General features: G+C 39.9%; 1 protein-coding gene and 1 pseudogene across 3 annotated transcripts in view; one reads left to right on the forward strand and one right to left on the reverse strand.

Annotated features, from left to right (window-relative positions):
* TNPO3 (transportin 3) overlaps positions 1–27,797 on the forward strand; it is a 103,347-nt gene that overhangs the window by 19,848 nt on the left and 55,702 nt on the right. For 2 of the 3 annotated variants that reach the window (XM_039472662.2, XM_039472663.2), the window contains 3 exons: positions 15,165–15,365; positions 16,284–16,357; positions 18,544–18,700. In XM_039472662.2, the coding sequence (XP_039328596.1) occupies positions 15,165–15,365; positions 16,284–16,357; positions 18,544–18,700 (432 nt within the window). Of the gene's footprint in view, positions 1–466; positions 575–15,164; positions 15,366–16,283; positions 16,358–18,543; positions 18,701–27,797 lie in introns of those variants that run through there. The other variant, XM_039472664.2, reaches the window with a different exon arrangement.
* LOC141580144 (ornithine decarboxylase pseudogene) lies at positions 7,042–14,927 on the reverse strand (annotated as a pseudogene).

Consider the following 27,797-nt stretch of genomic DNA (forward strand, 5'->3'; position numbering starts at 1 on the left):
AGTATTTCTGTTTATCTCTGGTTTCAGGAGTTTGAGTATGGTATATTTAGAATTTGTTCGCATATTTGGGGGAGGAGGGAATAGTAACATTCTCTGTTGCCCTGGTCTACCCTAGTCTTTAGCATTTCTGTCGTCTGCCATTCTCATTGGTAGGGCAGTCTCAGTGATCTTAGTTATTCTTGTGGCATTCATTCTTTGCCTTGCATCTGGCAGGTATTGTGCAAAATAGTCCCTCCCACCCCCCTTCTCTCAGTGGCAGAAGACTTCTCGTGGTGTTGGTAATATTATAGACTCAAGACTGTTTTATGCCTGTCCCCTGGGGTAGAGGTTTTTCTTTTATGCTTAGTGCAACTGCAGTGAGCCTTAACCTGTGCTTTGAGGGGTGACATGCTTTGCTGCCCCTTCCTAAGGCTTTAGTTCAGGGAAGAAGGGTTCAGTCATAGATTTTTGCACTTTTCCAAAACAGAGGCTGTTCCCCTTCTCCAGGACTGCACACCAGAGGAGGTGATCTTCTGACCTACCCCAGTCTTTCTCTTGAGTATCTGGTCTGCGGAGGTGATCCTGCTGGGTGACTGTGAGTTCCCCTTGTGTCTGTGAGTCCCAGGGGTTCTATGTGTTCACATGCAGCCTTTCTCAATTTGTTAGAAGTGTTAGCTGAATTTTTATGAGCTGGTTGCCAGGTGCCCTGAGTTTCTTCCTCTGTCCTGTTGTAGATGAGCCAGTGCTTGCCTTCGTTCTCGTTAGAGGTCTGTCCTTAGATTTCAGTCAACTTGGTTTCCCTAAGACCTCAGCTTTCTGATGCATTTAAGCAAGGTTATTTTGTAGTTTATTTGCCTTTGCATATTGCTAACTTGTGGAAAGCAGTATTGTTTCTGTCATTATACGTCTTAGGTGGATGTGGAACTCTTCTGAAGCATTTTTATTCTTCATATATTTTAAATCCCACAAGATATTATTGCTTTATATAATCAGTGTTAAGTGGATTTACCCAAATACTTAGCTGCTTTTGCATTGTACTTTGTTAGTTTCTGATTTCTGTTTTCTCTTTTCCTGCTAGGATTTTAATTATGTGTTTTAGCCTTTTTCACTCCATCCCACATGTCACTTACCTTCTTCTCTTCGTCTACCTTCTATTCTTTTTTTTTCTTTTTTTTCTTTTGAGACAGTCTCGCTGTGTCACCCAGGTTGGAGTGCAGTGTTGCAATCTTGACTCACTGTAACCTCTGCCTCCTGGGTTCAAGTGATTCTTCTGCCTCAGCCTCTGGCTGGGACTATAGGCACACACCACCACGCCCAGCTAATTTTTGTATTTTTAGTAGAGATGAGGTTTCACCATATTGGCCAGGCTGGTCTCGAACTCCTGATGTTGTGATCCACCTACTTTGGCCTCTTAAAATGCTGGGATTATAGGTGTGAGCCACCACACCGGGCCTACCTTTCCTTCTTTTTTTTGACTTTGTGCTTCAGTCTTTCTGTTTTTTATTGGCCGGTTATCAAGGATAGTAATCTATTCTTCAGTTGTCTGATTTGCTGTTTGGCCCTTTCTAATGGTTCTTAATTTCAGTTACCATATTTTTTACTTTGAAAATTTCCTTTAAATTCTTTTTTATATATTCCATTTCTTAATGGAAATTCTCCAGTTTCATATTCTAAGTCTTTGCATATATTAATCAGCTATTCATTTTTTCAACTATTTATTTTAATCTTTTAGAAATAAACCTTATAATGCCCTACTCCTTAAACATTTCCACATGTCTTGTAAGAATGAGGACATTTTTCTAAAATAAACTAAAACTGTTGTCACTCCAAGAAATTTGATATGATCATATTATCAGCCTGTATTCGAATTTTCCTAATTGCCCTAGTTATAGATTTCTAGGTTTCTTAAATTTTATTTTTTCTAATCTGGGAACCTTCAAGGATAATGGGTTTTTTTTTTTTAGTTGTTATGTCTCTTTAGTTACCTGGGTATTGTTTTCCTTTTATGATAATTATATTAACAAACAAATCCAAAACAGGAGTGATAGTGTGCACCTTTAGCCCCAGCTACTCAGGAGACTGAAGTGGTAGAGTTGCTTGAGCCCAGGAGGCCAGATTGGGCAACATGTCAAGACCCTGTCCCTTTAAAACACACACAGCCAGGCGCAGTGGCTCATGCCTGTAATCCCAACACTTTGAGGGACTGAGGCGGGTAGATCACAAGGTCAGGAGTTTGAGACCAGCTATGGTGAAACCCCATCTCTAATAAAAATAAAAAAATTAGCCAGGCATGGTGGTGGGCGCCTGTAGTCCCAGCTATGCAGGAGGCTGAAGCAGGAGACACTGGAACCTGGGAGGCAGAGGTTGCAGTGAGCTGAGATCACGCCCCTGCACTCCAGCCTGGGCGATAGAGTGAGACTCCATCTCAACACATACACACACACACACACACACACACGCCACCCACCCACCCACCCCAGGGTGGGCCATTTTGTCTTAGTTTTTAGTATGCCCTACTATTTAGATTTATCTGGCTCTTTTCTCATGAATGCAATCAGGTCAAACATTTTTTGCAAGAATACTGCATAGATGATAATTTGTCATTTTTACTGAATCACATCAGTTGTCACATACAACTATTGGTGATGTTTTATCACTTTGGTTAAGATATCATTTATTTTCTATTGTCTGTTTCTTTCCAGTTGTTGTCACTTGGTTTTGCTTTTTTTTTTTTTTTTTTTTTCTTTACTCCAGACGAGGTCTTGCTTTGTCACCTAGGCTGGAGTGCAGTGGTGTGATCACGGCTCGCTGCAGCCTTGACCTCCTGGGCTCAAATAAATGGACTGCCCACCACAACCTCCCAAGTAGCTGGTATTACAAGCATGCACCACCATGTCTGGATAATTTCTTTTTTTTGTGTGTAGAGATGAGGTTTCACTTTGTTGCCCAGGTTGGTCTTGAACTTCTGGCTTCAAGAGATCCTCCCACCTTGGCCTCCCAAAGTGCTGGGATTACAGGTGTGAGCCAGTGTTCCTGGCCTGGCTTTGCTTTTGTTGTTTAAGAAAAGTTGAAGAGATAAATGATGTTTTCTTCCTAAGATGATTTTCTTTTGCTTCTGGCAGGTCTTTATGACAGGGACAGATATCTTTGAAATTCAAAAAGGAATTGAGCAGATTCTAAGCTGTGTTTCAGCCTGTTCCTTTTTTTTTTTTTTTTTCCCAAGACAAGGTCTTGCTCTGTTGCCCAGGCTGGAATGCAGTGGCGTGATCATGGCTCACCGCGACCTCTGTATCCTGGGCTCAAGCGATACTCCCACCTCAGTGTTCCTGCCCATACTCCCACAGTAGCTGGCACTACAGACATGCCATCATATCCAGCTAATTTCATCATATTGCCCAGGCTGGTCTTGAACTTCTAGGACTCAAGCAGTCCTCCTGCCAAAGTCTCCCAAAGTGTTGGGATTACAGGCATGAGCCCTGGTGCCTGGCTAATTTCTGTTTCTATGAGTCTTGCTATTTTAGATCTCTTATATAAGTGGGAATTTATATTCATTCAGTATTTATCTTTTAGTGATAAGTGTATTTTCACTCATTGTATCCTTGAGGTTCATCCATGTTGTGGTGTGTGTCAGAATTTCCTCCCTTTTGAAGGCTTAGTAACATTTATTTCAGTGCATGTGTATACTATGTTTTGTTTATCCATTTATCCATAGATGGGAATTTAGGGGCATTTAGTTTGCTTCTACCTCTTGGTTATTTTGAATAATGCTGCAGTTGGCTGCAGTTGAACATGGGTGTGCAAATATCTTATTTGTTTGAGATCTTAAATTCTTTTTTTAGTTTATCTCTGTTGCCCAGGCTCGAATGCAGTGGCGTGACTTTGGCTTACTGCAACCTCTACCTCCCAAGTTGAAGTGATTCTCATGCCTCAGCCTCCCAAGTAGCTGGGATTACCGACGTGTGCCACCATGTCTGGCTAATTTTTGTGTTTTTAGAAGAGATGGGGTTTTGCCATGTTGGCCAAGCTGGTCTTAAACTCCTGGCCTCAAGTGATTACCTGCTTCCCAAAGTGCTGGGATTACAGGTGTGAGCCACCACTCCTGGCCCTGTTTGAGATCTTATGTTCAGTTCTTTTAGATATATAGCCAGAACTGGGATTTCTGGAACATATGGTAGTTCTACATTTTTAATTTTTGGAGGAACCGCCATTCCCTTTTCCATAGTAGCTACACCATTTACATTCCTGCCAGCAGTGCAGAGGGTTTCAATGTCTCCATATCCTTGCTAATACTTACTATTTTTTGAGATTTTTTGCTTTGTTTTGTTTTTTTGGGTAATGGTCATTATATTACGTGTGAGGTAATATCTCATTGTGGCTCTTATTTGCCTTTGCCTATCGTTGGTGATGTTGAGTATCTTTTCATATGCTTTTTGGCCATTTGTGTATCTTCTTTGGAGAAATATTTATTCCAAAAATGTCATCTAAGAAATCATTGTCAAATGCAATGATTATAAGCGTTTCCCCTAGGCTTTCTTCTAAGAGTTTTATAGTTTCATTTCTTATGTTTAGGTCTTTAGTCCTTTTTGAGTTAACTTTTATATATGCTGTAAGGGACTAACTTTGTTCTTTTTCTTATGGATATTCAGTTTTCCTAGCACCATTGTGTATTCGTGGCAACCTTGTCAAAGATCATTTGAACTTTTTCAGAAGGGTTTATTTCTGGGTCTATTCCATTGTATTCGTCTGTATGTGTCTTTATGCCAGTACCATACTGTTTTGATTACTGTGATTTTGTAATAAGTGTCAAAATTGGAAGCGTAAGACCTCCAATGTTATTCTTTTTAAAGATTGTTTTGGCTATTTGGGGTCCCTTGAGGTTCCATATGTAGGAAACAATTCCATTCTCTACCAAAATGTCCTTGAGATTTTGGTAAAGGTTACATTTTATCTGTAGATTGCTTTGGGTAGTATTGAAATCTTAACAATATTAAGCCTTCCAGTCTATGAGCATGAGATATCTTTCCATTATTGGTGTCATCTTTAATTTCTTTCAGCAATGTTTTGTAATTTTCAGTACGCAAGTCTTTTGTCTCTTTGGTTAAATTTACTGCTGAGTATTTTATTCTTTTCTATTCTATTGTAAATGGAATTGTTTCTTTTTCAGATTGTTCATTGTTAGTATGTAGAAGCAACTAATTTTAATCTGTTAATTTTGTATTCTGCAGCTTTGCCAAATTCATTTATTAAGTCTTACAATCTTGTGGGATCTTTTGGGTTTTCTACATGTAAGATCAAGTAGAATGATCTTACATTATATGTAACCAGAGATTATTTTACTAATTCCTTTCAATTTAGATGCTCTTTATTTGCTTTTCTTGCCTAATTGCTCTGGCTAGAACTTTGAATACTATGTTGTATAGAAGTGGCAAGAGTAGACATCCTAGTCTTGTTCCTGATCTTAGAGTTTTGAAAAGCTTTTAGTCTCTCACTGTTGTTTGATGTTAGTGGTGGGTGTTTGCATATATGGCCTTCATTATGTTGAAGTTGTTTCCTTCTATTACTGGTTTGTTGAGTGTCTTTATCATGAAAGGGTGTCAAAGTCTATCAAATGCTTTTTCTGCATAAATTGAGATGACCATGTCTTTTCCTTCTTCATTCTGTTAATATGGTATATATTACATTGATTTCCATATGTTGAACCACCCTTGCATTCCAGGTGTAAATCCCACTTGGTGATAATGTATAATCCCTTTACTATGCTGTTGAAAAGCCAGGCATGAAGATTTATACATGTAATCTCACCTATTTGGGAGGCTGAGGCAGGAAGATTGCTTAAGGCCAGGAGTTAGAAACCCGTCTGGGCAACATAACAGTACCCCATCTCTAAATTTAAAATTTTGAAAATAAAAATTTAAAAATTGAGAAAAAAAATACGCTGTTTAATTCAGTTTGTTAGTGTTTTGTTGAGGGTTTTTGCATTATTATTCATAAGGGATGTTATTGGTTTGTAATTTTCTTTTCTTACAGTTTCTTCATCTAGCTTTGGTATCAGAATAATGCTGGTCTCATAGAATGAATAGGAAGTGTTCTTTCCTCTTCAGTTTTTGGAAAGAGTTTAAAATGGATTATTCTTTACATGTTTTATAGAATTCACCAGTAAAGCCATTTGGTCCTGGACTTTCCTTCATTGGGAAGTTTTTTTTTATTGATTTAATTTCTTTACAAGTTATATAAGTCTATTCAGATTTTCTATTTCTTCATGATTTAGTCTTGGTAGGTTATGTTTCTAGGAATTTATTTCATGTAAATTATTCAATATGTTCACTTGCAGTTGTTCATAATACTTTTCATAATCCTTATTTCTGTAAAATTGGTAGTGATATTCTGACTTTCATTTCTGATTATTTAAATCCTCTCTCTTATTTCTTTCTTTCTTTCTTTTTTTTTTTTTGAGACAGAATCTTACTTTGTTGCCCAGGCCGGAGTGCTGTGGCATGATCTCGGCTCATTGCAACCTGGGTTTAAGCGATTCTTGTGCCTTAGCCTCCCAAGTAGTTGGGATTACAGGCATGTGCCACTGTGCCCAGGTAATTTTTTGGATTTTTAGTCGAGATGGGGTTTCACCATGCTAGGCAGGCTGGTCTTGAACTCCTGACCTCAAGTGATCTGCCCACCTTGGCCTCCCAAAGTGCTGGGATTACAGACGTGAGCCGCCACACCTGGCTCTCTCTTCTTAATTAATCTATTTTAAGCTTTGTCAATTTTTTTTTTTTAATTTTGAAATACTTTACTTTAAAAATAGGTCACAACACTAAGCTTTTGGCCCATTCTGCCATTGTGCCAGTTATAAATGCTTGCTCAGCAGCTGAGGGGCACTCTTGAGTAGCATGTCTAAAAAGTGAATAAAAATCCATATAAAACAAATATTTAAATAGTTTTCATAGGAACACAATGTGTGACCCATATCCTAGTCTTTCATATTGCCACATCCGTGCAAACCCAACTCTTAGGAAATCCCCTAATTCAAGCTGGACTCGTAGTTAACAAATGCGAGAGTGATATCTACATATTAATACTAGCTGAAGCACAAGTTGCTGAGTGATGTTTTGTTCCATTTTCCCAAGCATGAGACACAGGCAGGGTGCTAATGTCCTGTTCCTCTACTTAGGGTGGGAGGTTGTGGTTCTAGATTTGCTGCATGAGTTGAGATGCTGGTCCTGACACCACATGTAGATTTTTGGCCTCTGGAATTCATTGAAAGTAGAAAGTAGCAGCGACAATGTCAGTGCCCATGTTTTCAAAGAGCATCCAATCACCTACATATGTTTTGGGTGGATCACAGTGCTCAACAATCTGATGAAGGCTATTATGTGTTCTTCCCATATACTGGATGAATAGTACTTCTCACTGATGTAGGTCTCTTTTGCGGCAGGGGCTTTACATGTGCATGATCATAAAGGAGGTGATTAAATAATCCATATACTTCATCATGTAATACATAAAGGTCTGTTCAGAGCCTGTTTGTTCTTTTAATATGACTTTTTTGGCAGTGAAAGCCAGTGCCACATAGAATATGTGCCTGGCTGAGCTGTGACTCTCACTCTAGAGCCTGGTGGTAAATACTTGTCTGATGCTGGGTTGATTACGCTGGTAATACTTCACATTTAAGCTTCACATCCTCAGATCCAGGAAAGCAACTACCAGTATCGAGCAGTTAGATGCTGAAACCAAACTCAACTCCTCTGTCAGAGACACAGTGGATGTTGGAGGCTGCCTGCGTGGAGGTCTCAGGATTGGTACAGCCACTTCCGATATGGAAGCTAACACTAGTGACATCAATATTTAGCTCTTTTGCCCATTCCAAAAGAAACCTGCTGGCTTTGGGCATGGCACCAATTTTAACACTGAGGCAACTGATTGCTTTAGAATCATCATTTGCAATCTTAAAAACCAACTCTGCTTTGAGTGCGCTCTGGCAACTGACATCAACTCGAACTCACCACCAAAAATCCTCATCTGGACTCCATTATTGGCAGCGTACTTAATTTGAGACATTTGTTTGCAAGGCTTTGTATAGATAAACCTTTCTGGGGGCATCCCCAGAATCTGCACCAATTGTATTTCAGCCTTGCTAGCACAGTTAAATCCTATCCCGATGGCAGCAAGAGTCTTCATGATGGCTCTGCTATCATTATATTTGTACTTGACTGCATGAAGGGATGTGACAAGAGGAATAGTTGTTTTTTTTTTTTTTTTTTTGAGGCGGAGTTTCACTCTTGTTACCCAGGCTGGAGTGCAATGGCGCCATCTTGGCTCACCGCAACCTCTGCCTCCTGGGTTCAGGCAATTCTCCTGCCTCAGCCTCCTGAGTAGCTGGGATTACAAGCACACGCCACCATGCCCAGCTAATTTTTTGTATTTTTAGTAGAGACGGGGTTTCATCATATTGACCAGGATGGTCTCGATCTCTTGACCTTGTGATCCACCCACTTCGGCCTCCCAAAGTGCTGGGATTACAGGCTTGAGCCACCGCGCCCGGCCTGTTGTTGTTTTTAAAGACAGAGTCTCACTGTGTCACCCAGGCTGGATTGCAGTGGTGCGATCTTGGCTCACTGCAGCGTCCGCCTCCTGGGTTCAAGTGATTCTCCTGTCTCGACCTCCTGAGTAGCTGGGGCTACAGGCGTGTGCCACCATGCCTGGCTAATTTTTTGTATTTTTAGTAGAGATAGGGTTTCACCATGTTAGCTAGGATGGTCTTGATCTTCTGACCTCATGATCCGCCTGCCTCAGCCTCCCAAAGTGCCGGGATTACAGGTGTGACCACAGCACCCAGCCAAGGAAGAGCTTTTAACCATCTTAGATGTATCTTTAGAATGTCTCCAAGGTCCATGACATAGAAGGCATCCTAATCATCATGAGAAGAAAATTTATTACTTTTTGGCCAAGAATGTCCTTGGCAGTAAAACCTTCATCAAGGAAGTGAGTGGCAGTGAAACTATTCATTACTAAACTTTTCATGGTTTCGTGCTGTTCCTCTTAAACACAACAGAATGGAAAACTAAGAGATGGAATTGAAAGAAATACTTCCAGCTTCTCACAAAGACACTTCTCCAGGAATTCCAAATCCTGCCTCTTGTACCCTCAGAGCAGCAGTGGAAATGTTCTCAGAGCTCCTGGACACCAGGGAGAGTGAAGATGCTGCTGCCTGAGCCAGTGCTGCAGGACGTTTCTGCTGTGCCTGTTAGTGCCTTGCTTCCATCTGCCAGAGACGCTGGCCCAAGGTGGCACTGGAGCTGTTGGCAGAGGGGTGGCCTGACTGCGGTTGCCAAGACTGACCTTGTTGATCTTTTTGTAGCATTCCTTTGATTTTTCTATTGTTTGTCTATTCTCTATTTTGTTAACCTTTGCCCTAAATCTTCATTATTTCCTTCTTTCTGCTAGCTTTTTTTTTTTTTTTTTTTTTGAGACAGAGTCTCGCTCTTGTTACCCAGGCTGGAGTGCAATGGCGCGATCTCGGCTTACCGCAACCTCCGCCTCCTGGGTTCAGGCAATTCTCCTGCCTCAGCCTCCTGAGTAGCTGGGATTACAGGCACGCGCCACCATGTCCAGCTAATTTTTTGTATTTTTAGTAGAGACGGGGTTTCACCATGTTGACCAGGATGGTCTCGATCTCTCGACCTCGTGATCCGCCCACCTCGGCCTCCCAAAGTGCTGGGATTACAGGCTTGAGCCACCGCGCCCGGCTATACATTTTATTTCTCTTAGCACAGCTTTTACTGCATCCCGTAAGTTTTGGTATGTTGTGTTTTTATTTATTTATTTATTTATTTATTTAAAGAAGTTCAATACATATTATTTATTTATTTATTTATTTTGAGACAGAGTTTCGCTCTTGTTAACCAGGCTGGAGTGCAATGGCGCCATCTTGGCTCACCGCAACCTCCGCCTCCTGGGTTCAGGCAATTCTCCTGCCTCAGCCTCCTGAGTAGCTGGGATTACATGCACGCGCCACCACGCCCAGCTAATTTTTTGTATTTTTAGTAGAGACGGGGTTTCACCATGTTGACCAGGATGGTCTTGATCTCTTGACCTTGTGATCCACCCACCTAGGTCTCCCGAAGTGCTGGGATTACAGGCTTGAGCCACCGCGCCCGGCCTGTTGTGTTTTTTATACTAGTTCAGTTTTATACTAGATTTTATACTGGTTCAGTTTAATAGGCAACTGAACCTATTATTTATTGTTGTTCTGTTTCATTTTCTAAACAAAAACACAGAAACACAATACAAATATATAACTTAGTGAATTACTATATGTGGATGTCCTTTTAGCCACCACCCAAGTCGAGAAACATCTTCATTTGTCCGAAGATGTTTTCTGATTTCCCTTCCTTGACCCACTGGTTTTTTTAAGAGTATGTTGTTTAATTTCCATATATTTGTGAAATTTCTAGTTTCCCTCTAGCTGTTGACTCTTAGTTTTATTTAATTGTGATCAGAAAAGATATTTTGTATGATTTCAGTCTCTGAAAATTAAGACTTATTTTGTGGCCTAATGTATCAGTCTTTTTAAGGAGTGTTATATTTCTTGTTTCTTTCGCTGAGTCCCAACTCAGAGGTTGGAGTATTTACCAGGGCTCCTCTTCAGTATGCTCTGAAATTCAGTTTTTATTTCCCCGGTCTTGTGAGGCTGTCCAGAGCTCTTCAGCTTCTTAGCCTCTTGTCTTCACTTTCAAATTGGCAAATGCTGTGAGGGGAAAAGTGGAGCCAAAGAGGGAACTGAATTTGCTGCTCTTCCATTCCCTTCTCTCCGGGATCTGTGGCCTCATACTTTAGTTGTCTTAGTAGCTTTGGTGTCTTTAAAAAGGTTGTTTGTAGGGGGTATTTAATGAATCTTTGTTTTTTTTGAGACAGAGTCTTGCTCCATTGCCCAGGCTGGAGTGTGATGGCAAGATCTTGACTCACTGCAACATCTGCCTTCTGGGTTCAGGAGATTCTCTTGCCTCAGCCTCTTAGCCTCCCTCTAGCTGGGATTACAGGTGCACGCCACCACACCTGGCTAATTTTTGTATTTTTAGTAGATACGGGTTTAGCTATATTAGCCAGGCTGGTCTTAAAACACCTGACCTCAAGTGATCTGCCTGCCTCAGCCTGGTCTTAGTGAATCTTTTCTTATACTTTTTGGCTGGAGAATTGGTATAATACCAGATAGTCTGTTTTAACCAAAGTTGAAACAGCCGATAAATGTTATGAGAGAGAGAGAGCATTGTTGTTTAGGGAGCATAGGGAGCATATAGACATAAACTAACTCCTGTGTGTTAAAAAGCTTTGCTACCTTTTCTAAAAAATTTTTACAGAAAAAAGTCTATTTTTTTTTTTTTTTTTGAGGCGGAGTTTCGCTCTTGCTACCCAGGCTGGAGTGCAAAGGCGCCATCTTGGCTCACCGCAACCTCTACCTCCTGGGTTCAAGCAATTCTCCTGCCTCAGCCTCCTGAGTAGCTGGGACTACAGGCACATGCCACCATGCCCACCTAATTTTTGTATTTTTTTTTTTTTTTAGTAGAGACAGGGTTTCACCATGTTGACCATGGATAGTCTTGATCTCTTGACCTCGTGATCCACCCGCCTCGGCCTCTCAAAGTGCTGGGATTACAGGCGTGAGCCACCGCACCCGGCCAGAGGAAAATCTTACAGGCTGGATATGATTGTGCCTGTAATCCTAGCACTTTGGGAGGCTGAGGCAAGCAAGCCCAGGAGTTTGAGACCAACCTACGTGATACAGTGAGACCTGTCTCTACAAAGAAAAAAAAAAGCTGAGTGCCGTGATCTATGCCTGTAGTCCCAGCTATGTGGGAGGCTGAGGTGGGCAGATCACTTGAGCCCAAGAATTTGAGGCTACAGTGAGCTGTGATGGCACCACTGCCCTTCAGCCTGAGTGACAGAGATAGGCCCTGTCAAAAAAAAAACCTTATAAGATCTGCCTTATAAGATCTGCATCACTTTTTAAAAAATTGTGTATAAAGTACAAGTTATTTTTAATAAAAAGGTAATTGCAAAAGACACCTAAAAAATTTTCAAACACCAGCCAGGCACAGTGGCTTACGCTTGTACTCCCAGCACTTTGGGAGGCTGAGGCAGACAGATCACCTGAGGTGAGGAGTTTGATACCAACCTAGCCAATATGTGAAACCCATTCTCTACTAAAAATATAAAGATTAGCCAGGCATGGTGCCTGTAATCCCAGCTACTTGGGAGGCTGAGGCAGGAAAATCGCTTGAACCTGGGAGGCGGAGGTTGCAGTGAGCCGAGATCATGCCGTTGTACTTAGCTTAGCTAAGAAGAGTGAAACTCCGCCTAAAAAAAAAAAAAAAAAAAAAAATCAAACATCATCAAAGGTGCTTGAAAAATAAATCTCCTTTGCATCCCTACCCCCTAAATTAACCAGTTTTGCATCTGTACCTCTAAGATTACTGGTTTGCCCAGGGGCAGGTAATTGTTTTGTTTTTTGATTCTGCCTTTCATTTTTGAGGTCTCTACTTTTAAAGGAGGTAGAAATGTTTAAAGTCAGAAATACAGGTAATTGAGAATGGTTGGTGTTTTCTGCTAGTTTCTGCCATTTAATTTCTGCACAATATGGCACTGTGCAAACAATTTTTTCCCAAAGGGTCTTGACCCTGTTGGGTTGATGGGTAGATTTCAGTTGGGAAAAAGATTTTTGTTAGTTTGAGACAGAGTCTCACTCTGTCACCCAGGCTGGAGTTCAGTGGTGCACTCTCGGCTCACTGCAACCTCTGCCTCCGGGCTCAAGCAGTTCTCCTGCCTCAACCTCCCGAGTAGCTGAGATTACAGGCATGCCCTACCACTCTCGGCTCATCTTTCTATTTTTAGTAAAGATGGGGTTTCACCATGTTGGTCAGGCTGCTGTGGAACTCCTGACCTGGTGATCCACTTGCCTTGGCCTCCCAAAGTGCTGGATTACAGGCCTGAGCCACTGTGCCTGGTTTCTGTTTTGTTTTCTAAATGTAAACACAAACAATGCAAATGTATAGCTTAGTGAATTACTATATGCGGGTGTCCTTTTAATTACCACCCAAGTCAAGAAACAGAACTTGGAGCACAGTCGTTCATACCTGTAATCCCGGCACTTTGGGAAACTGAGGCAAGAGGATTGCTTGAGCCCAGAAATTTGAGACCAGCCTGGATAACATAGTGAGAACTTGTCCCATTTTTATAAAAAAAGAAAAGGAAGGAACTAGAACTTTGCTGGCCATTCCACTCTGGAAGCTTTTCTTGTACCATTTGACATAACTGCTTCCCTCCCCATAAAGGTAACCACTGTCCTTTTTTAGTAATCCTTTGTGTTTCTTTTTGGTTTTATACTTAGTGGCTTGGGTGGGCAGTCTCACACTTTGGATTTGAAAGTCCAGCTGTTTTTTTTTTTGGGTTTTTTTTTTTTTGAGACAGGGTCTTGCTCTGTTGCCCAGGCTGGGGTGCAGTGGCACGATCTCAACTCACTGCCACTTCTGCCTCCTGGGTTCAAACGATTCTTCTGCCTCAGCCTCCCAAGTAGCTGGGACCCCAGGCGCGCACCACCATGCCTGGCTAATTTTTTTTTGTATTTTTAGTAGAGATGGGATTTTACTGTGTTAGCTGGGATGGTCTCCCAAAGTGCTGAGATTACAGGCATGAGCCATCATGCTGGTCCCCATCCAATTTTTTAATTTTTTGTAGAGGCACGAGATCTTGCCATGTTGCCCAGGCCTGGGCTCAAATGATCCTTCTACTTTGGCCTCCCAAAGTGCTGGGATTATAGGCGTGAGCCACACTCCCAGCCTAAAGCTAAGTTTTCAGGTTCTTTATTTTCCATTTACTTTAAGAACTTGTACAGGCCATTTATTCTACCATCTATATCTTAACTTGCTGCATATCTATCTTTGGAAAGATCTTGAAGGATACGCAAGGATTATGTATTACTTGTGAAGAGCTCTGTCTTCACAAGAAATTGACCCACCCTCCTCTCTTTGCAATAAACACTATTTGTTAGATTCCAATTATTGCCAGTCCATGTTAGTCTTCTCCCAAGGCTGTTTAGTGCAGAATTGGATTAGAATTAATCTAATTAATTAGTTGTCCACAAACTACTGCATGATTTTGTTTCCAAAGTTGTTTTCAAAATGTGACTCCCCTTTATAATTTTGTGGTTAGCTACTAGAGACCAGATTTTATACTTTGGGTTTTTTTTATTATGTCTATAGATAAGCTTATTTTTCCTTTGAAAATGATTTCAGTAGCATGTGTAGCACTTTGCCAAGTAGAAATACATCAGAAAATAATTGAAGGGGCTGGGTGCAGTGGCTCATGCTTGTACTCCCAGCACTTTGGGAGGCTGAGGCAGGAGGATCACCTGAGGTCAGGAGTTCAAGACCAGCTTGGCCAACATGTTAAAACCTCGTCTCTACTAAAAATACAAATATTGGCTGGGTGTGGTGGCTCACACCTGTGATCCCAGCTAGTCAGAAAGCTGAGGCAGGATCATCACTTGAACCTGGGAGACAGAGGTTGCAGTGAGCCCTGGTCATGCCACTCACTGCACACGAGGTTGGGTGACAGAGCAAGACTGTTTCCAAAAAAAAGAAAATAATTGAAGGATGTGAAATATTTACTTGGGCCAAGATAGTTTTTCTGCTATTTTATCAGGAACTAATAATTGAAATGTAGGGCTCCTGAGACCAACATGAAATATATTCTTATATTCATAGATATATTTAAAAAGCTTCTGGATTCAATTCTTAGAGTGAACAAAGCTTTATTTTAAGCAAGAAAAGAGAAGAAACATCCAATCATAGATTAGGGTTGAAAATTCTACAGCAACATTATAGTTTAGTGGAGACTTTTGGGACATTTTTCTTCATACTCTCCATACCCACACAGTCATTGAAAATACTCTCCATACCCACACAGTCATTCAAATCAACAAGATTATTAATTTAATTGATAGCTCTCATGCCTTCCTAGAATGAGTCAGATTTTAGGTATTTATTTTAGGTAATCACTGGGTAATTTAGCTTTTCAGATTTTTCTTTTGTTATACTTTGGTTTAAATATGTTTATATAAGTATTGAGGTTATATGGCACTAAAATTAGAAAAGTGGTCTTCTTTAAGACATCTTTGTCTAATACACTTTCAGGTTCATGCATGGGAGATCTCAGACCAGTTGTTACAGATCCGACAGGATGTGGAATCATGCTATTTTGCTGCACAGACCATGAAAATGAAGATTCAGACCTCATTTTATGAGCTCCCCACAGACTCTCATGCCTCTTTACGGGACTCATTGCTAACCCATATCCAGAACTTGAAAGACTTGTCACCTGTCATTGTAACGCAGGTAAATCCTGTGCTTCTCATTAGAGAAATTTGTATGGCCATTTGAATTTATCAAGATTATTTTAATTGGTATTGCTAGGCCATGTGAAGTAATGTTAACTTCATTACAGATGCACTGCTATATTCTTATAAGTGGATAGAAAAATGAAATTTTTAATCTTTTGTATTAATCTCAGAGTTCATTTGATTTCAGACTAACTTAATACCAGAAATGGATAAGGTGAGTATGTGTTTTCACAGGCATGCTAGGCCAGAAGTTTAGATAGTTGCCTTTTAAGAAATTCTTCCTGGGCTGATTGGCTTTAGTAAAGGTCTCATGTATGAAAGGTTGAACTAGAGCATCTGTCCTTTCTCCCTTAGACAGGGAAATATATTAGATAGGAAAAGTGGAAGCTTCTGTGACTACCTACTCAAATATGTTCTCTGCCTGTCATAGAAGTGCCCTTGAAGAAGAGGTTTTCCCTTAAGTCTTCAAGATGAAAAATGGGAAGAGAAGGGAAATGGCAATCCATTGCTTGAGAGCTGAGTCAAAGGTCCGAGTTTGTTAGTAGCTTTGAACTTTGCAAAGTATAATTTATATATCTGTGGAGTTCTATGGTATTGCCAAATAAAAGTAAATGTTGATATATTTTGAGGAACATCTGTAATCTGTTGTTTCTGACTTCTTTTTTTGTTTTTGTTTCTGTTTTTTTGTTTTTAATTTTTAAAGGTTAACTCTTAAATTTCAGCAATTTATAGCTAACCCAGAACAGTTTACACCAGGTATATATAGTTGGAAGTTGGGAGCAATGGGGGAGGGGGAGTTAGTCTTAGTTATCATATTGTTTGGAAGAAATGTAGTTTCTTTGCTTCCCAATGAATATTTATTGTAACCCTGTTTCTGTTCATCTGTCTTCATTTATTTAATCTCTCTTATTAGCTGGCTTTAGCAATAGCAGATCTTGCCCTACAGATGCCTTCCTGGAAGGGATGTGTGCAAACATTGGTGGAAAAGTAAGTAATTTGTATTGACTGTATATTAGCATTTGGAGTTGCCATTAACCCTCACAGAGAAAATTGTTAGAAATAGCTAGATATTTGACTATTTCCCTGAACACTTAACATAGGCTTATGTTATTAACCTTTGTTAGATTAAGTGAAACTTATCTAAAATTTTAAATACTATTGAAATATATCGTGTGGGTTGTAAAAGACTCTAGTAATTTATGTAACCCACACTTCTTAAATAAATTGCAGTAAAGTCTTTTATTGCCTTCTGGATCACTCTCACTAACTGGCAATGTAGACATTTTGTAAAAATAGTGTAGAATTTAAGATAATAGGCCGGGCGCGGTGGCTCAAGCCTGTAATCCCAGCACTTTGGGAGGCCGAGGCAGGTGGATCACGAGGTCAAGAGATCGAGACCATCCTGGTCAACATGGTGAAACCCTGTCTCTACTAAAAATACAAAAAAATTAGCTGGGCATGATGGTGCGTGCATGTAATCCCAGCTACTCAGGAGGCTGAGGCAGGAGAATTGTCTGAACCCAGGAGGCAGAGGTTGCGGTGAACTGAGATTGCACCATTGCACTCCAGCCTGGGTAATAAGAGTGAAACTCCGTCTCAAAAAAAAAAAAAAAAGAATTTAAGATTATATTAAATGGGAGGTTGTTATGAATATATGTTTTTGCTAATTGGGGTTTGTTTCATGTCTATCAGAGGGACAATATTCTTTTTAGACACACAGAGCTTGCTACTTTGAAAAAAGCATTTTCTTCTGGGGGTCCTGGCAAGATAACCTTGACATTTGCTTGCATTTGGTTGGGAAGTTTTTTTTGAATAAAGTAGATGCACTTTTTACCTCCATTGTAGTGTGTCATTAAAGCCTTTGTATGGATTACTGATTAGTTTTTTATTTTATTTATTTATTTTGAGGTGGGGTTTTGCTTGTCACCCAGGCTGGAGTGCAATGTCATGATCTCAGCTCACTGCAGCCTCTGGCTCCTGGGTTTAAGCGATCTTCTGTCCCAGTCTCCCGAGTAGCTGGGATTACAGGCATGTGCCACTATGTCTGGCTAATTTTTATATTTTCAGGAGAGGTGGAGTTTCACCATATTGGCCAGAGTGGTCTCGAACTCTTGACCTCAAGTGATCTGCCCACCTTGGCCTCCCAAAGTGCTGGGATTGCAGACGTGAGCCACCTCCCCCAGCCTAGATAACTTTTTTAAAAATTATTTTTATATTTTTGGAGACACAGTCTTGCTGTGTCACCCAGGCTAGAGTGCAGTAGCACAGTCATGGCTCACTGCAGCCTCAGCCTTGACCTCCTGGGCTCAAGTGGTCCTCCTGCCTCAGCCTACTTAGTGGATAGTTTATTTTTTAAAGAAAATTTTTGTTGGGGAAATTGACACATGCTCCTTGAAAAAATTCTAACAGTATGGAAGCCTTCAAAGTGCAAAATGAACCCCATCCTCTCTTCTTATCCTTATATTTTATTTTATTTTTGAAACAGGGTCTCGCTCTGTCACCCATGTTGAAGTGCAGTGGTGTGATCATGGTTCACTGGAACCTCCACCTCTTGGACTCATGAGATCCTTCTGCTTCAGTCTCCCAAGTAGCTGGGATTTCAGATGCACACCACCATGCCTGACTAATTTAAAAAATTTTAATGTAGAGATGGTCTCCCTGTGATGGCCAGGCTGGTCTCCAGCTTGTGGGCTCAAGTGATCTTCCTGCCTTGGCCTCCCAGAGTGCTGGGATTATAGGCATGAGCCACCACACCTGACCCTTAATCCTGTATTTTATAAGCAACCACTATAACAGTTGGCTATGTAGAGTTTTCTTTATGTATTTTAAAATAAATAAGTACATATATATTTGAATGTACATACACCTATGTATTTGTTCAGTGATATTCAGTATGTTTCATACATGTTTTTTACTAACTACATTGTGGATATTTTTCATGGTAGGACATACAGATATCACTTTCATTATAACAGCTATGTTTCATTGAATAACTGTGTCTTTTTTTAATCTTAACTAATTATAGAGGGCATTTATGTTTATATCCTTTTTCTCCCCCTGAACAGTGGTAGGAATGCTGCTTTTGTTGTTGTTACTCACTCTCCTGGCTGTTATTTTATGTGATTGTGTATTTCTTGGCTATAAATAACATATCTCCCTTTTTTATTTTGCAGATACAGCAATGATGTGACTTCTTTGCCTTTTTTGCTGGAGATCCTTACAGTGCTACCTGAAGAAGTACATAGTCGTTCCTTACGAATTGGAGCTAACCGGCGCACAGAAATCATAGAAGATTTGGCCTTCTACTCTAGTACAGTAGTATCTCTATTGGTAAGTAAATTTGGAATACTAAGTTGCTTTGTAAAGGCAGAAAGCCATGATGGATATTTTGTAATCCAATTGCATTATCGTGAAATAGCTTTCTTCACAAAATTTAACGATGATGCTTTGGCATTTATGTAATGCCTTACCATTACAACATACTTTCAAAAACCATGCTTTTTAAGCTTTTGTATACTCCTCTAAAGGTGACATTATCTGTTTTATGAATGAAAAATGGACTTTAAAATTATACAACTGTTAATTCAGAATTTGAACTAAGGCCGTCTCATTATGTATCTTGTGCACTTCTGCTTAATGCTGTAAACTGTTGGCTGTTAATAAAGGATCATGCAGAGGGAAGTGTGTATAAACCTACTTTACTAAGAAAGGATCCTTTCTTTTTTTTTTTTTCTAACTGATACATGATGGTTGTACATATTTACGGGGTTACATGTGTTACTTTTATTTTTTGAAACAGGGTCTCTGTCTCCCAGGCTGGAGTGCAGTAGTGTGATCTCAGCTCACTGCAACCTCTGCCTCCTGGGCTCAAGTGATCTTCTCACCTGAGGCTCCTGAGTAGCAGGGACTACAGGTGTCTCGCCATGTTGCCTAGGCTGGTTTCAAACTCTTGACCTCAAGTGATCTGCCTGCCTTGGCCTCCCGAAGTGCTGGGATTACAGTTATGAGTCACTGTGCCCAGCCGCATGTATTGTTTTTATCCAAATATATAATGTGTGATGATCAAATCAGGTGATGATCAAATTGAGATATCCATCACCTCAAACCTTTATCATTTCTTTGTGTAGGGAACATTCTAAATCTTTAAGCTATTTTGAAGTACTCATTAAATTATTAACTACAGTCACCCTGTTGTGCTGTGTAACACTGTAACTTATCCTTTCTATTCAGCTGTATTCGTGTACCCATTAATCAACCTTTCTTCATCCTTCCCTCCCCATTACCCTTCCTAGCCTCTGATCACCATCATTCTACTCTTTACCTCTATGAGATCCATTTTCTTTCACTCCAACATAGGAGTGAAAGCATGTGATACTTGTCTTTCTGTGCCTGGTTTATTTCACTTAACATAATGTCCAACACTTCCATCCATGTTGCTGCAAATGACAGGATTTTATTCTTTTTGTGGCTAATATTTCATTGTGTATCTATACCATTATTGTTTCTTTATCCATTCAGCCATTGATAGGTACTTAGGTTGATTCTATATCTTGGCTCTTGTGAATAGTGCTGCAATAAATATGGGATTGTAGACATCTTCTTGATATACTGATTTCTCTTCTGGGTATTTACTTAGCAGTGGGATTGCTGGATCATGTGGTAGTACTATTTTCGGTCTTTTGAGGAACTTCCATACTGTTTTTCATAATGGCTGTACTACTTTATATTTCTATTTCAAACTTTTTTTTTTTTTTTGAGACGGAGTTTCACTCTTGTTACCCAGGCTGGAGTGCAATGGCGCGATCTCGGCTCACCGCAACCTCCGCCTCCTGGGTTCAGGCAATTCTCCTGCCTCAGCCTCCTGAGTAGCTGGGATTACAGGCACGAGCCACCATGCCCAGCTAATTTTTTGTATTTTTAGTAGAGACGGGGTTTCACCATGTTGACCAGGACGGTCTCGATCTCTCGACCTCGTGATCCACCTGCCTCGGCCTCCCAAAGTGCCGGGATTACAGGCTTGAGCCACCGCGCCCGGCCTATATTTCTATTAATAGTGTATGAGCATTCCCCTTTCTCTGCATCCTTGCCAGCATTTGCTATTGATCTTTTGCCCTTTGCTTAATCTTTTTTTTTTTTTTTCACTATTGAGTTGTTTGGGTTCCTTATATATTGTGGTTATTAATCTCTTGTCGAATGGGTAGTTTACAAATGTTTCCTCCTATTCTGTAGGTTGTCTTTTCACTTTGTTAATTGTTTTGCTGTGCAGAGGCCTTTTAGCTTGATTTAATCCATTTGTCGACTTTTTTTTGCTTTGGTTGCCTTTGATTTTGAGGTCTTACTTAATAAATCTTTGCCCAGATCAGTGTCCTGCAGCATTTCCCTAATGGTTTATCGTTGTAGTTTTATAGTTTCACATCTTACATTTAAGTCTTTAATACATTTTGATTTAATTTTGTATATTGTGAAATATAAAAGAAAGGATCCTCTCTTAAAGATGAACTGAAATTTTGAGAGGGAGGTGATAGAAGATTTTACTTGACTTTTGAGCAGTATCGCATTATGGATGAGCTAACACACATTCTTTTTAAAATAATTAGAGGTGGTTAAGCTTATTTCAATTAGTTGGCATTTTTAATACTCTAGAGCAGGAGTAGGTAAATCTATGGTTTATGGGTTGGCTGCCTCTTTGTTGGAACACAGTTATACCTATTTGGTTATATTTTGTCTTTCCATTATTTTGGAATATATTAACATAATTGAGTATTTTTCACAGAGACCATATGGCCTCCAAAGTGTAAAATATTTATCTGGTTCTTTATAGAAAATGTTTACTGGTTCCTAAAGTAGATGGTAATAAATTGATTAGCCCATATTCTCATTTTTAGGTATTTCCAGCTGAATTTTCTCAACAATAATGTGGGTATACAGCCTGAATATCCCTTATCTGAAAGGCTTAGGACCAGAAGTGTTTAGGGTAGGGCAAAAAAAGTAGTATTTAGCATTTTTGAGTTTTTAAAATTTTAGAATATTTGCATTATACTTACTGGTTCAGCATTCTTAATCTGAAATGCTCCAGTGAGCATTTCCTTTGAGCATTATTTTGGCATTCAAAAAGTTTTGGATTTTCGAGCATTTTGGAGTTTTGGATTAGGGATACTTAACCTGTAGTAAATTATTTTTCAGAGATGTGTTTCAATACTGCGAGATCATAGATCTTTTTGTTTGAAAAATATATATATATAGCTGGGCATGGTGGCTCATGCCTGTAATCTCATGATTTTGAGAGGTGGCTCATGCCTGTAATCCCAGTATTTTGGGAGGCTGAGGCGGGCGGATCAACTGAGGTCGAGAGTTCAAGACCAGCCTGACCAACATGGATGAAACCCTGTTTCTACTAAAAATACAAAATTAGCCGGGCATGATGGCACATGCCTGTAATCCCAGCTACTCGGGAGGCTGAGGCAGGAGAATGGCTTGAACCTGGGAGACAGAGATTGCGGAGAGCCAGGATCACGCCATTGCACTCCAGCCTAGGCAACAAGAGCAAAACTCTGTCTCAAAAAAAAAAAAAAAAATTAAAAATTGCATTCAGTTTTGTAATAGAAATTCACTGGAGGACTGGGTGCTGTGGCTCACACCTGTAATCCCACTACTTTGGGACATGGAGGCAGGTGGATTACTTGAGGTCGGGATTTGACACCAGCCTGGCCAACATGGTGAAACTCCATCTTTACTAAAAATACAAAAATTTGGTGGATGTGGTGGCAGGCTCCTCTAGTCCCAGCTACTTGGCAGGCTAAGGCAGGAGAATCACTCGAACCCGGGAGGCAGAGGTTGCAATGAGCTAAGATCATGACACTGCACTCCAGCCTGGATGACAAAGGGAGACTCCATCTGAAAAAACAGAAAAGAAAAAGAAAAAAAATTGGAAAATAATGCTTTTAAGTTAAATACATGTTTTTCACCTAGCCATTTATTTTAATGAAATAGTTTTATGGAAAATTAGAAAATATGGACGGCAAATTACACTCAAGCCATCTGGAGATCATACTGCTAACCCTTTAATACATATCCTCCATGAATATATTTCTTTATGGACATATATAGAGATTTTTTAAGCCCAAATGAGATTATACTTTACCTGTTCTTCTGCATCTTGCTTTTTCAGTCATCTACTTACCTTTTCATGTTAGTAAATTTTCATCTCATAAACCTAGACCATATTCACATTTCACCAGTTGGTCCAAAGATACTCTTTACAAGTCTGGCGCAGTGGCTCACACCTTTAACCCCAGCCCTTTGGGAGGCCAAGGCGGGTGGATCACGAGGTCAGCTCGAGACCAGCCTGGCCAACATGGAGAAACCCTGTTTCTACTAAAAATATAAAAATTAGCTGGGCGTGGGGGTGGGTGCCTGTAGTCTCAGCTGCACAGGAGGCTGAGGCAGGAGAATCGCTTGTACCCGGGAGGCAGAGGCTGTAGTGAGCCAATATTGCACCACTGCACTCCAGCCTGGGTGACAGAACAAGACTCCATCTCAAAAAAGAGACAGAGAGAGAGAGAGAGAGAGCAAGGAGGGAGGGAGGGAGGGAAGGAAGGAGGAAAGGAGGAGGGAAAGAGGGAAGGAGGGAGGGAGGGAGGGAGGAAGGGAAGGAGGAAGGAAGGAAAAGAAATACTCTTTACAAAGAATATCCAGTCTAGAATGATGCCTTGTATCAGGTTCTTAGTCGCAGTCCCACATCCTCTTCCTTGTTTAAAATGACATGACTTGTTGAAGAAATTGTACCAGTCATTTTATAGAATTATCTTACCTTTATGATTTTCTGATTGCCTCTTGTTTCATTTAGCTTGATTTTCTTTTCTCTGTATTTCCTCTAATTGAAAGTTGTATCTAAAGCAGCCTTTCTCGGTAGGGGTTCCTCAAGAAAATTAAGCCTAAAGCATCTATTATGTGTAATGAATTCTTTTCTCTACATTAATAATGGTTCTAGCTATATGCCACCCTTAGGATAATTAAGAAGATAGGTACTCAGATGATTTTCTATAGGGCTTAATTCTTATACAATAAACTTTTTGTAGATATAGAGCCTCTCTATGTTGCCCAGACTGGTCTCAAACCTGATCTCTCAAGTGATTCTCCCTCCTTGGCTTCCCCAAATGATGGGATTGCAAACCTGAACCACTATACCCAGCCTGTAGGATTTAATTTTTTCCTAGAATCCTGATTGAGAAAAACTGAGAGGCTTGGTGGATTAGTGTTTTTTTTTTTTTTTTTTTTTTTGAGATGAAGTCTCACTCTGTTGCCTAAGTTGGAGTGCAGCAGCACGATCTTAGCCTTCTGCAACCTCCACCTCCCTGGTTCAAGCGATTCTCCTGCCTCAGCCTCCTGAGTAGCTGGGACTACAGGCACGTACCACCATGCCTGGTTAATTTTTGTATTTTTAGTAGAGATGGGGTTTCCCTATGTTGGCCAGGCTGGTCTTGACCTCCTGACCTTGTGATCTGCCTGCCTTGGCCTCCGAAAGTGCTGGGATTACAGGCATGAGTCATCACGCCTGGCCATGAATTCTTTTTTTTTTTTTTTTTTTGAGACGGAGTTTCGCTCTTGTTGCCCAGGCTGGAGTGCAATGGCGCGATCTCGGCTCACCGCAACCTCCGCCTCCTGGGTTCAGGCAATTCTCCTGCCTCAGCCTCCTGAGTAGCTGGGATTACAGGCACGCGCCACCATGCCCAGCTAATTTTTTGTATTTTTAGTAGAGACGGGGTTTCACCATGTTGACCAGGATGGTCTCGATCTCTTGACCTCGTGATCCACCCGCCTCGGCCTCCCAAAGTGCTGGGATTACAGGCTTGAGCCACTGCGCTCGGCCGGGGCCATGAATTCATTTTTAAAAGCTGAACATTTTGGGCTAGAATACATCATAAGTACTTGATGCTGTGTCTTGGTAGATATACAGCTTCTGGTTGACCTTTTATTAGTGATGCTAGGATTGACCACTGGATTAGAATGAAAGTCTGATCCTTCCATTTTTAAAGTTCACTTTCCTCCTTTGTAATATAATATAGTTTTTGTGATGGTAGCTTGTTATTTTATGAATGTTCAATTCGCTATCAGACTTTAGCCTAATTGTTTTACATTCCAGTAGATAATCCTTACCTTAATCAATAATTTCATTATGGGCTAGGCAATGTGGTTTATGCCTGTAATTCCAGCATGTTGGAAGGCTGTGGTGGGAGGGTTGCTTGAAGTCAGGCATTCAAAATCAGCCTGGGCACCGTAGCAAGACCCTGACTCAAAAAAAAAAAAAAATTAACCAAGCATGATGGCACACGCGTGTAGTCCCAGATACTCAAGAGACTGAGGCAAGAGGGATCACTTGAGCCTAGGAGTTCAAGGTGGCAGTGAGCCATAATCTGTGCCAGTGTACTCCAGTCTGGGCAACAGAACAAGACCCTGTCTTTAAAAACAATCATTATCGTTTGCAAAATGATATTTGACTATTTCTTTCATTCCTTGTATATATATATTAGTTGGCATTCTTATGGGCTCCTACTAGAAAGGTAGGCTAAATCTTAATTCTTTTCAAAATGAGGGTTTATTTTAAAGCTGCCTTGAATGTTAATTTTTTTTTCCTGGCTTTGTCTTTTTGAAGTATGATGGACTCATGTTCATTTAGGTTCAACCAGTTGTCTCCTTTTCAAGTTTCAGAATCCCATTCTTTACCAATCAGTTTCCTAACTTTCACAGGAAGTATGGAGAGACTGTAAATTAAACTGGTGTTTGTAATTCATCAAGACACACAACTAAGTTTTGTATACAAGTTCCAGCAGTACTAACCTTACAGCTACAAAAAGTAAGAGCTACTTTTAGACCTGGCATGAAGGTTCTGGTGCTCAGACTATGGCTTGAGTTGAGAGTTAATGGACTTGAATTTGTCATTTTCTTTTTGTAAGCACTTGTGAACTTAAAATAATCTAACTCACATGTATTTTGTGTCATGGCTACTGCCACAGCAGCTACTTGGGCATTCAAGGCACGTGCTTAACTTAGCGCATCATCACGATCAATCACAGGTGATATTTTGACTAATGGTGATACGGTCTGAAAAATATGTTTCCTGTGGTGCTTTAAAAGGTCTCTTAATTTTGTCATGTAGCTCGTCATGTTCTAGAACCTAGGGGATGAAATTAGTCCAAAATGGCCAAGAAAAAATAGGCATGTGACTGTAATGCCAGGTATTAACCCCTCTTAAGACCTTTTCTCATTTAGTTTTCTGCACACTCTCCTTTAATAGTTACATTCTGTCCTATTTCTTGTTAGTATTATACTTTTGTGGCTGTCCTTAGGAATCCATTTCTAAACATGGTATTGAACTTTTTGAAGTTTTAAACTTCTCTCCTTGCTCTCATAACTGAACTGAACCTGTGCTTCTAATGTTTTTATCTCTCTACTTTCTATTTTGTTGATCTAAGATCTCAATTCTTACTTATCCCTGCTATCTTTTTACTGGTGAGCTTTTCTGGACTCTGTGGCATTTATCGTGAAGATTTTGAGGCCTTAATTGAAGAGACAGATTTTTAACATAGCATAGTTCTCGAAGACAAACAGAAGGTAGCTCTTAGTTCTGATGCTTTAAAATGTACATTTGATTAATTTGCAGAATTTCATCTTTTCAAAGCGATTAGTTTTGCATACAGGATTTTTTTGTTTTTTTGTTTTTTTTTTTTTCAGAATTCCGTCCTTCAGTTTGAGTCAGTAGTTAGAATGTATAAGCAAATCTTTCCTCTTGTAAACATCATGTCTTATTAAAATTGAAATGTTTAGGAAGTATAAAGGCCAAGCAATTATGTAATGAGTTTATATTAACAGCTTCAAAGATTCAGTTGAGAGTTTGAGAGAGGTTGAGGGGGAGAGAAAATAAGTATCAGCTCTTAAAGGGAACTCTCTCAGTGGCTCCAGTTCATGTTAAGGGAACTTAGTTACTCTGTACATTTTGCTGTTTTCAGCCTTGAACAGTATTAAATTAAGTGCTCCGGCGCATTTATTAGTTTATGTATTACATATTTAAATATATTGCATATATTACTGTCACAATCCTTTCTAAAAATTTTGGGCATTTAAGTGATTCTAGGCAACTGCCTGGGATCTCTGAGTATTTTCTGTCTGAGTTTCAGGGGAACAAAGTCTTGAGGTAAAGAATAACTAGAAGAACTTAATGGGGATAGAACTGTATTTGTGACATATTCTTATCTAGTGTGTTTTCTGGTGACTTTTTAAAAATTTTTTTGTAGAGACAGCGTCTTGCTTTGTTGCTCAGGTTAGTCTAGAACTCCTGGGATCAAGCAATCCTCCTATCTCAGCCTCCCAAAGTGCTGGGATTGCAAGCAAGAGCCACCATGCTTGGCCTCTGATGACTTTTTACAAGAACTTCCCCCTAAAGCAAGGGCTCTTGGTTCTTTCCTTTCCTGCCGTTCTTCCTTCTATAAATACTTGGATATTTACTCTGTGCCTCTTGTGGCTTCAGACAGTCTCAGTAGCCTCAAAGGTCACTTATATCCTAGACATAAACTTACATGTATATTCATGGTTATGTGGTTAATTTCTCTGCAAGTTAGCTGCAACTCCACCTTTTTCCAACAAGTATATATAATGCAATACACACAATAAATGAAAATGAGTGGAAGTGAATCTGCATTTAGTTTTTAAAAATAAACAATCAGGTTCTGATGTTATTCATTAAAAATGATGTATACTTCAAACTGACATGCTTAAAACTAGTAAAATAGTTGGTTGATATGCGATAGATGATTCTGTTTCCATGCTGTTAAGATTTACTGGCATTCTTTGGTAATACACTAATCATTATCCAGGTATAATAGTATACAATTAGTTATGCTGATAATGATGGATAATATCAGTAAGACTTGTTGCAATCTGCCTGCCTTTAGAGGCTTTTGAAATATAGGAAGTCCTTGATATATTAATCATATCTTTCTTCTGTATATATAAGCAATTAGAGAAATTTGGGAGGTAGCTGTGGTGTAGTGGTTAAGATCATAGACTTTGAAGCTGGACTTCTTAAGTTTAAGTCCTGGCTATGCTGTTTACTAGCTGTACCATATTGGGCAAATTACTTGACCTGTCTGCCTCAGTTTTCTCATCAGTATAATGAGGATAATAGTATCTGTTTCATATTGTGGGAGTTAAATGAGTTAATACATGTGAAGCTCTTACAACAGTGCCTGCTGCACAGAAAGGGCTCAGTAAATGTTACAATGACTGGTCAGCTTATTTGTTATGTACTTTTCTTCTTCCTTCTGAAATGTAATGGCCTGGAAGACAGAAGAAATAGGAGGAGTCTGGTATATTCATATACTTGAACTTCTTTTCTTCTGTCTTCTGAGAAGGAAGGGTAGCTTCCAAACCT

Source organism: Saimiri boliviensis, chromosome 10 (assembly GCF_048565385.1).
Source record: "Saimiri boliviensis isolate mSaiBol1 chromosome 10, mSaiBol1.pri, whole genome shotgun sequence".
Classification (NCBI taxonomy): Eukaryota; Metazoa; Chordata; class Mammalia; order Primates; family Cebidae; genus Saimiri; species Saimiri boliviensis.